We start from the raw sequence: 11,440 nt of genomic DNA on the forward strand, positions 1-11,440 counted from the left end.
ACAAATAGAACTGTTTGGCCATAATGACCATTGTTATGTTTGGAGGAAAAAGGGGGAGGCTTGCAAGCCGAAGAACACCATCCCAGCCATGAAGCACGGGGGTGGCAGCATCGTGTTGTGGGGGTGCTTTGCTGCAGGAGAGACTGGTGCACTTCACAAAATAGATGGCATCATGGGGACGGAAAATGGTGTGAATATATTCAAGCAACATCTCAAGACATCAGTCAGGGAGATGAAGCTTGGTCAAAAAAACACATGTACTTTCAGAATTGTTTGGCAACCTACTCATAGGTGGGCTGCGAGGTACTGGTAGCAATATATACTACCACTACTTCTACTACTTCTTCTTATATTACTGCTGCTGATACTACTACTACTACTACAGTTTTTTTTACTTTAAACTTCAACACTTCTTAGACAACTATAAAAATTATTTTGGCCAGCTGAAACAACACACAATTTTTCTTCATGGAAGATTACCTTCTAGTTAGCTTTATTATGATCCCAATTGGTCTCTCTTCCTTTCCTCCCTCTCTCTCCCCTCCCTCCCTCTCTCTCTGTCCCCTCTAGGAGAGAATGACAGCTAACTCTCATTGAAGCCACAAAGTTCAATGCTGACCCCAGTAGTGCAGGCATTGTTTTCAGGAAACAGGTTCCCCTTTAAAAGTGAATGGGGAAATGGTAATATTTGTGTACATATTTTTTTCAAGACAATCGTGGTACCAATAATTGCTTCTATTACACAGATATTTTTTTTAAATTGCACACAGAAGAAGTTATAAGGATAATTCAGTGGCTACTGGCAACCTACAGTACCCAGACGACCTTGAACTTGAGATACTCAATGAGAGGGTGCAGCACTGAGCTAGCCTGCAACGTCACTTCCTGGAGTAGCTCAAACTGTGCATGTTATGTCTACATAAGTTTCCCCCTGAGACGTCATCTTAGACGCTAAAAGCGAAACTCTTGGCTTCAAGTGTGCTATTGAGTCTTCAATTAGGAATGAATGGGGCCATGTGATTGTTGGCTTTGTCCATTCATATAGTGAGTCATTGGTCCCCTTCCTCTCTATCTCTCTCTCTCACCTTCTGATCTGACTGGGGTTGATGGTCATCAGGTGGGTTTTGTTCCCTACATCCTTACTGTTGGTGACCGGACCCAGGTTAAACCTAGAGAGAGTGAGAGAGAGAGAGAGCGAACGAGAGAGGAGGGAGGTGAGAGAGAGAGTGTAGAGAGAAAGAGAAGGGGAGGGGAGAGGAGGGAAGGAGAGAGAGAGGAGGCAGGGAGAGAAAGGGGGAGAGGGGGAGAGAGAAGTGAAGTGAGGGAGGAGAGAGAAAGAGAGAGATGTTGTTGAGGATGATGGGGGTGGTGATGATGGTGATGGTGATAATGATGAAGGTTACCTGATGATGTAATCAGCACGGTCTATCTCTGCTCCACAGGTGTTGTTCTGCAGGATTCCTCCACTTCCCACCACGGCACAATGACCCAACAAACCATTGCTCCAAGGTAAGTCCTTTGGCAGCATGCTGTGTAGTTTCTTGTCAACCGTTTTAAATAGCTTTTGGTTGGTCTCATAGTGGATCTTTTGGCCAGACTTAGTGTTCTGATTGGTCAGGATCATCTCACCTGTAGCATTACAACAGGAACGTAAGATCACCCTGGGATAGGAGAGGAGAGAGGAGGGAGGTAGAGCAGGAGAGGGATAGAGAGCGAGAGAGATGAGATGCTCAAACTCACTAGTGCACATTTTCAATTGGCCATATTAAAACTGTTTAATTTGATCCTGAGTGTAGGTTATTTCCCTGACATCTGGAATCAAGGACTCAAAAGCCCAATCTTTAACCTCTTGAACCTATAGGGGCGCTGTGTCATTATTGGATAAAAAGACGTGCCCGTTTTAAGCGCAATATTTTGTCACGAAAAGATGCTCGACTATGCATGGAATTGACAGCCTTGGAAAGACACAACTCTGACGTCTGTGCGTGCCCCAGAACTAATGCAACAGGCGAAACCAAGAGGATGTTTCATACAGGAAATGCCCCGGATTCTGAAGGCGCTGTGTTCCAATGTCTCCTTATATGGCTGTGAATGCGCCAGGAATGAGCCTGCCCTTTCTGTATATTCCCGAGGTGTCTGCAGCATTGTGACGTGTTTGTAGGCATATCATTGGAAGATTGACCATAAGAGACTACCTTTACCTGGTGTCCCGCCTGGTGTCCTGTGTGCGTAATCAGTAAGTCCATGCGCGTTCCATTTCTTCAGAATTGAAAGTAAACTGCCACGATGGATTTTATCGTTGATAGATATGTGAAAAACACCTTGAGGATTGATTCTAAACATCGTTTGCCATGTTTCTGTCGATATTATGGAGTTAATTTGGAAAAAAGTTTGCGTTTTAATGACTTTTTTATTTCCTTATCCAAACGCGATGAACAAAACGGAGCGATTAGTCGACACAAATAATATTTTTTGTAAAAACGGAACATTTGCTATCTAACAGAGTCTCCTCATTGAAAACATCTGAAGTTCTTCAAAGGTAAATTATTTTATTTGAATGCTTTTATGGTTTTTGTGGAAAATGTTGCATGCTGAATGCTAATGCTAAATGGTACGTTAGCCATCAATACTGTTACACAAATGCTTGTTTTGCAATGGTTGAGAAGCATATTTTGAAAATCTGAGATGACAGTGTTGTTAACAAAAGGCTAAGCTTGAGAGCAAATAGATTAATTTCATTTCATTTGCGATTTTCATGAATAGTTAACGTTGTGTTATGCTAATGAGCTTGCTGATAGATTTACACAATCCTGGATACAGGGTTTTTTTCGTAGCTAAACGTGAAGCAGAAAATGGAGTGATTTGTCCTAAACAAATAATCTTTCAGGAAAAACTGAACATTTGCTATCTGAGAGTCTCCTCATTGAAAACATCTGAAGTTCTTCAAAGGTAAATGATTTTACTTGAATGCTTTTATGGTTTTTGTGGAAAATGCAAAGGGGACAGGACGACTGCACCGTATCGAGGGGAGGATGGATGGGGCCATGTATTGCGTGGATGGGACCGTGTATCTCTAGATCTTAGCCAACAACCTCCTCCTCCTTTCACTACAGTGGTAATACTTAATTGTAATTATTTTGCCTCTATGGCTTATTTTTTGCCTTACCTCCCTACTCTTCTACATTTGCACACACTGTATATAGATATTTTCTATTGTGTTATTTGACTGTATGTTTGTTTATGTGTAACTCTGTGTTGTTGTTTTTGTCGCACTGCTTTGCTTTATCTTGGTCAGGTCGCAGTTGTAAATGAAAAATTGTTCTCAACTGGCCTACCTGATTAAAAAAAGGTGAAATAAAAAATAAAAATGACCTACGCCTGCTGTCACCCACGGCACATGGCCTACAGCAGAGCCTGGACCTGCTAGAGCAGTACTGCCAGATCTGGGCCCTGGCAGTAAACCCCAAAAAGACAAAAATTATGATTTTTCAGAGAAGATCCAGATCTCTGGGAGTTAGACCAATGTTCTCAATTGCTACAAAATATATAGAGTACTGCACACACTATAATTACTTATGTTTAAACTGGACACCTTAATGATGCAGAGAGAAAGCAGGGAGGGCATTCTATGCCAAACTGAAATTTAAATACCTATTCAAATGTGGCTAAAACTAATTGAATGTGTCATTGAACCAATTGCACTTTATGGCAGCGAGGTGTGGGGTCCACCTGCAAAACAAGATTTCAACCAATGGGACAAACACTCCATTGAAACCCTGCATGCCGAGTTCTTGTACATTCTCCTACATGTCCAGAAGAAAACTACAAACAATGCATGCAGGGAAGAAAGCCATTATCCACTAATAATAACAACTCAAAAAAGAGCAATTACGTTTTGGAAACATCTAAAATAGAGTAAACCCCCCCCACACCATATCATTAACAAGCCCTGCAATACCAATAGCTGAACAAAGAAAAGAGTCCACTCATCCAGCTGGTCCTGGGACTGAATTCACAAACCTGTTCTACTAACACACTGAAGACTCAGGACCAGAACATCCAATCAATCAGAACCAACCAAATTACAACACAGTCAAAACAAAACTACATTACTTATTGGGAAACACGAGCACAAAGCAAAATGGAGTGTTATCTGGCCCCAACACAACAGTACACTGTGGCAAACTGTTTGACCATGGTTACTGATCAAAACCTTAGAAAAACCTTGACAAAGTACAGGCTCAGTGAGCACAGCCTTGCCATTGAGAAGCCACAAGAAAACATGGCTCCCTGTAAGACAGGAAAGGCTGTGCAATCACTACAACCACTACACCACAGCAGAACCCGAGACAGAGCTGCATTTCCTGACAAAATGAAAAAAAAATAAAACAATTAGAGGGTGTAATTTCCCCTTATTCAAGGTTTCAAAGACCTTTCTGATGAGGATAGGCTACCCGTCCTATTGGGGGAGGACGCAGAGAGCTGTGGTTTCGCAGTGCACTACATTGCTGCCTGCCATAAAATGACGGACAAGACCAACCAACCTACACTTGTCCTTTATGCTTATTGTTATTGTTAAATGTATGGTTATTTTGAGCTTTGGTTATTGTTGTTACTGTTGTCCCGTTGACAATATTGATTATTATTATTAATTATGTTCATATTTTAAACGTCCAAAGTAAGCTTTGGCAATATGGTCACTGAATTGAATTGAACTGAGAGAGATATGGAATGAAACAAATAGGTTCTAGAGAATGGATGACAATATGTAAACAGGTACTGAGCAATGTCTATCAGACATTACCGACAAAGCTCAGAGCGAGACGTGATCAGACATTATCTGTAGAGCACAAATAGAGAGAGACGTGATGATGCATTGCCTGTAGATCTCAGATAGGTTACAGTGATCAATCATTACCTGTAGAGTTCTCTCTGGGTGATGTTGTGTCTGTGAGGGCAGTTCATCAACTGTCTAACGTTATTATAGTGTCTAACATTATTAGAGTACTCGTGGTGATACTTTAGAGAGGGAGAGTGAGGAGTGGGGAGCGAGAGTGAGGAGGGGGAGAGTGAGGGGGAGAAAAACAAAGAAAGAAAGAAAGAAAGAGAAAAAGAAAGAAAGAAAGAAGAGAAACAAACTAAGTGTGAGCGTGTTGTATTTCTGATATATTTTACGGTTTAAATACACTACCGGTCCAAAGTTTAAGAACACCTACTCATTCAATGTTTTTTCTTTATTTGTACTATTTTCTACATTGTGGAATGATTGTGAAGACATAAACACTATGAAATAACACATATTTTCACGACTGCTTCCGCTCTACCTCTCTGGCGCTCGAGGGCGCCAGGCTGCCCTTCATTACGAACACCTGTCACCATCATTACACGCAACAGCGCTCATTGGACTCACCTGGACTCCTTCCCTTTGTTGATTTCCCCATCTATAACTGTCTGATACCCCATTTGTTCCCTGTATCAGCATTAATGTCCTTATGTGTTCATGTCCAGATGCTGTCCTGTCCGGTTCCATGTCCATTGGTAATTAAATGTTCACTCTTTGTACCTGCTTGTTGTCTGCCAGCGTCAACACTTACAGAATGCTGACAACCACTAAAAGAAGCATCAGGGAGTTTTGGTTGGTGACGTCGGGTCCGGGTGCCATCGCCGAGGGAACCAGGGGTGCCTCAGCTAGCTTGTCGGGCTTCCATGCCTTAGCTGGCTTGAGAGATTGTCTTGCCTCGGTGGGCTCGGCAGGCACCCACCCCACGTCATGCTTCAGGCAGCCCATCAGGCTCCCACGCCTCAGTCGGTTTATCAGGCTCCCACACCTCAGCGGGATCATCTGGCTTTCATGCCTCAGCCGGCTTGTCCAGAGCCTATGCCTCGGCCAGCCTGTCAGGTTCGCCCTGGTGGGACACTGGATGGCGCCCCTAGAGGAGGGGATACTGTCATGCCTGCTCCCGTTCTCCCTCCCTGGCGCTCAAGGGCACCAGGCTGCCCTTCAATACACACACCTGTCACCATCATTACGCGCAGGAGCTCAATGGACTCACCTGGACTCCCTCTGTTGATTGCCCCGTCTATAACTGTCTGCTCCACTGTTTGTTCCCTGTATCAGCATTAATGTCGTTATGTGTTCATGTCCAAACGCTGTCCTGTCCTGTTCCATGTCTGTTGGTAATTAAATGTTCACTCCCTGTACCTGCTTCTCGTCTGCCAGCGTCGACCCTCACACATATCGAATCATGTAGAAACCAAAAAAGTGTTAAAGAAATCAAAATGTATTTTATATTTGAGATTCTTCAAATAGCCACCCATTGCCTTGATGACAGCTTTGCACACTTGACATTCTCTCAGCCAGCTTCATGAGGTAGTCACCTGGAATGCATATCAATTAACAGGTGTGCCTTCTTAAAAGTTCATTTGTGGAATTATTTCATTCTTCATGCATTTGAGCCAATCACTTGTGTTTTGTTTGACAAGGTAGGGGGGTAAAGTTCATATTATGGCAAGAACAGCTCAAATAAGCTAAGAGAATCAACAGTCCATCATTACTTTAAAACATGAAGGTCAGTCAATGCGGAAAATTTCAAGAACTTTTCAAGTTTCTTCAAGTGCACTCACAAAAACCATCACGTGCTATGATGAAACTGGCTTTCATGAGGACTGCCACAGGAAGGGAAGACCCAGAGTTACCTCTGTAGCAGAGGATACGTTCCAATCAGCCCCAGATGAACATGAATGGCCCGGTTGGAATGCAATTCGGTCTGTATGATCATAACATCCTGAAGATTGATTCTGCACTTAGTTTGACCAGTTTCGTCGACCTGTAATATGTAATTTGGAAGTTTTGATGCAAAGTTATCCTGGACCAGAAGTCATTTTTTGGGCATTTGAGCTGAAAGTGGTAGCAAATGCTGCTACTTGGACACTAGAATTGAACATTATGAAACAAAACTATTTATTGTTGAACTAGGACTCCTTGTACTACATTCTGATGGAAGATCATCAAAGGTAAGGGAATATTTATGTTGTAATTTTGTATTTCCTCCGGACATTTTGGAGAATTTTCTGAACATGGCGTCAATGTAAACCGAGATTTATGGATATAAAATGCATATTATCGAACAAAACATAAATGTACTGTGTAACATGTCATATGACTGTCATCTGATGAAGATTTTCAAGAGGTTAGTGAATGTTTTTTTTTTATCCTGCTTTTGTCAATTTATATTTTGCTGGACAAAATGGCTACGTTTTTTCTTTGTGTTGGTGGTGGTCTAACATAAATATATGCTGTGTTTTCGCCGTAAAAAAAATTAAAATCTGACACGCTGGGTAGATGAACAAGGTGTTTATCTTTCATTTGAGGTATTGGACTTGTTAATGTGTGGAGGTTAAATATTTCTAAGAATACTTTTGCATTCCCTGCGCCAACGTCCCCCCCCCCCCTCGCCTCAACCCTCGCCTCAACCAGCATGGCTAACACAGCATTCTGCAACGATACACCATCAAATCTGGTTTGGGCTTAGTGGGACTATCATTTGTTTTTCAACAGGACAATGACCCAACACACCTCCAGGCTGTGTAAGGGCTATTTTACCAAGAAGGAGAGTGATGGAGTGCTGCATCAGATGACCTGGCATCCACAATCCCCTAACCTCAATCAAATTGAGATGGTTTGGGAGGAGTCGGACCGCAGATTGAAGGAAAAGCAGCCAACAAGACAGGTGGAAAAGCCTTCCAGGTGAAGCTGGTTGAGAGAATGCCAAGCGTGTACAAAACTGTCATCAAGGCAAAGGGTTGCTATTTGAAGAATCTCAAATATAAAATATATTTTGATTTGTTTAACACTTTTTTGGTTACTACATTATTCCGTATGTGTTATTGAACTACAATGTAGAAAATTGTTAAAAAATAAAGAAAAACCCTTGAATGAGTAGTTGTTCTTAAACTGTGGACCGGTAGTGTATATCAGACAGAAATAATGTTCCTCTTCGAGTGTGTGGTGTGTGTTTGTGTGTTAACTTACGTCTTGGCTGAAGTGAGAGTGAGAAACTTGAGTCTCAGTCTGTTACAGAGAAAAGCTGCATAGTGGTCAAACCCACCACTCCTGACACACACACACACACACACACACACACACACACACACACACACACACACACACACACACACACACACACACACACACACACACACACACACACACACACACACACACACACACACACACACACACACACACACACAGTTCATATGGTATTTCACAAAACACTTCCACAAATAGCCACTGTTGTGTAAATGCCAGTTGAAAAGTACCAGTGGCCTACCAAAAGTACCAGTTGAAAAGTACCAGTGGCCTACCAAAAGTACCAGTTGAAAAGTACCAGTGGCCTACCAAAAGTACCCGTTGAAAAGTACCAGTGGCCTACCAAAAGTACCAGTTGAAAAGTACCAGTGGCCTACCAAAAGTACCAGTTGAAAAGTACCAGTGGCCTACCAAAAGTACCCGTTGAAAAGTACCAGTGGCCTACCAAAAGTACCAGTTGAAAAGTACCAGTGGCCTACCAAAAGTACCAGTTGAAAAGTACCAGTGGCCTAGCCTTTGCCCCAAGTCAGAGCAGGTCCACTGAGGCCATGGCTTCAGTGACATTAGAACCGGGCCGTAGAGGTGGAAGCATAAAAGCCTGAGCCTTCTTGGTAAAACACCGTGGTAAGTCCTTACTCAAGAGTGTTCGAAAAAACACCACTTACATCTGAAATTTGCCCCATAGTTAATTTGATTAATCACATAAAATAAAGAAACATACCTTTTGTGGTAGTATATCCTTATGAGTGTGACAGACAGCAGAGAAGTAGAGCATAAGAGAATGAATAGAACCAGATATATACTATAACGCATGGTGCCAACTGCCACAATAACCAGTCAACCATTAATCACCATCTAGTTCCTTCTCACTCCCAAGTTGGTGTTCTACAGAATGAGGTGCTTAATCCTCGTAGATATAGATTTTCTATAATTAACAAGACATCTGTCGCCTAATACATAGATTTTAAATGTATTTTGCATTTAAGGCACAGACACGACCATGAAGTATAACACTATCAGACCAACAGAAAGAGGGAGAGGAGAGGGGCGGGGATTGTGAGCAATAGAGAGGGAGAAGAGAGAGACAGTGAAAGAGATAAACAAATGTTCTTTGTGTTTTTGATAACACTCATCAAACATTAACCTGGACAACAGGGAGAAGCAGTGGAGTTACCTGTCATAGACATCTCCCAGCTGACGCTTGACATACCACCTACGCCACCTCCAGTGGTAGAAACTGCTAAATGGCATATATTATTATTATATTACTACTACTACTACTAATACTGATACAATAATACGACTACTACCTCTACTAATACTACTACCACTAGAACTACATAAATACACTATTACACTACTACTACACTACTATCACACCACTATCACACTGCTACTACCACCCACACTACTACTACATGACAATCACACAACACTACTACTACTACTACTACTACTACCACCACTACTACTATTAAACTACTACTAAACTACTATCACACCACTACTACTACTACTACTACTACTACTACTAATATTACATAACTACTAGACTACTATCACACCACTATCACACTACTATCACACTACTACTACACTACTACTACTATCACACTACTACTACACGACTATCACACCACTACTACCACCACTACTATCACACCACTACTACCACCACTACTATCACACTACTACTAATACTACACTACTATCACACCACCACTACTACACTACTATCACAATACTACTTGCACTACACTACTATCACACCACTACTACTACTTTCACACTACTACTACTACTACACTACTATCACACCACTACTATCACACTACTACTACACTACTATCACACAACTACTACTACCACCACATTATAACACTAATATCATATCACTACTTCACCGCTACTACACTGCTATCATACGACTACTACCACCACTACTACTACTACTACTACTACTACTATTACTATCACACTACTACTATTACACTACTATCACACCACTACTACCACCACTACTATCACACTACTACTACTACTATTACTACACTACTATCATACTACTACTACTACTACTACTACTACTACCATCACATTATGACATTAATATCACACTACTACACCACCACTACACTACTACTACACTACCTCTGCACTACTATCAAACTACTACTACAACTACTAGTACACAAATACTAGTACACTACTATCACAATACCATTACACAACTACTGTCACACTACTAGTACACAACTACTACTACTACTACTACTACTATCACACTACTACTACTACACTACTATCACACCACTATCACACCACTACTACACCACTATCACACTACTACTACTACACTACTATAACACCACTATCACACTACTATCACACTAATACTACACTGCTATCACACCACTACTACTACTACTATCACACTATGACTACTACTACTACTACACTACTATCACACCACTACTACACTACTATCACACTACTACTACTACTACTGCTACTACTATACTACTACTACACCACTATCACACCACTATCACACTACTACTACACTGATATTCCACCACTACTACTACACTACTACTACTCCTACTATCACACTACTACTACTACTACACTACTATCACACCACTATCACACCACTACTACACTACTACCACACTACTACTACTACTACTACTACTCCTGCTGCTACTACTACACTACTACTACACCACTATCACACCCCTATCACACTACTATCACACTACTACTACACCACTATCCCACTACTACTATCACACGACCACGACACTACTACTACACTGCTATCACACTACTACTGCTACGATTACACCACTATCACACTACTAATATCGCACTACAACTACACTACTACTACACTGCTATCACACTACTACTACTGCTTCTACTACTACACTAGTACTACACCACTATCACAACACTATCACACTACTACTACACTGCTATCACACCACTACTACTACTGCTGCTACTACTACACTATACTACTACACCACTATCACACCACTATCACACGACTACTCTCACACTACTACTACACTGCTATCACACCACTTCTACTACTACTACTATTACTACTATCACACTACTACTACTACTACTACTACTACTACTACTACTACTACTACTACTACTACTATTACTACTACTACTACTACACTACTACTATCACACTACTACACTGCTATTACACCATTACTACTACTACCACTATCATACTACTACTACAACTACACTACTACTACTACTACTACTACTACTACTACTATTACTACACGACTATCACACCACTACTACTACCACTACTACTAC

The 11,440-nt window shown here is 41.5% G+C and overlaps 1 protein-coding gene across 2 annotated transcripts in view; it reads right to left on the reverse strand.

Annotated features, from left to right (window-relative positions):
* Positions 1–9,146, reverse strand: part of LOC124041375 (alpha-2,8-sialyltransferase 8F-like) — a 17,508-nt gene extending 8,362 nt beyond the window's left edge. The window contains exons 1-3 of one of the 2 annotated variants that reach the window (XM_046358889.1): positions 8,814–9,146; positions 1,404–1,661; positions 1,086–1,169 (exon numbers count right to left, since the gene is read on the reverse strand). In XM_046358889.1, coding sequence (XP_046214845.1) covers positions 1,086–1,169; positions 1,404–1,661; positions 8,814–8,905 — 434 coding nt within the window. In that variant the 5' untranslated portion in view covers positions 8,906–9,146. Of the gene's footprint in view, positions 1–1,085; positions 1,170–1,403; positions 1,662–4,918; positions 4,980–8,813 lie in introns of those variants that run through there. The other variant, XM_046358890.1, reaches the window with a different exon arrangement.
* Between the last annotated feature and the right edge of the window lie 2,294 nt (positions 9,147–11,440).

Source organism: Oncorhynchus gorbuscha, linkage group LG08, assembly GCF_021184085.1.
Source record: "Oncorhynchus gorbuscha isolate QuinsamMale2020 ecotype Even-year linkage group LG08, OgorEven_v1.0, whole genome shotgun sequence".
NCBI classification, from domain to species: domain Eukaryota; kingdom Metazoa; phylum Chordata; class Actinopteri; order Salmoniformes; family Salmonidae; genus Oncorhynchus; species Oncorhynchus gorbuscha.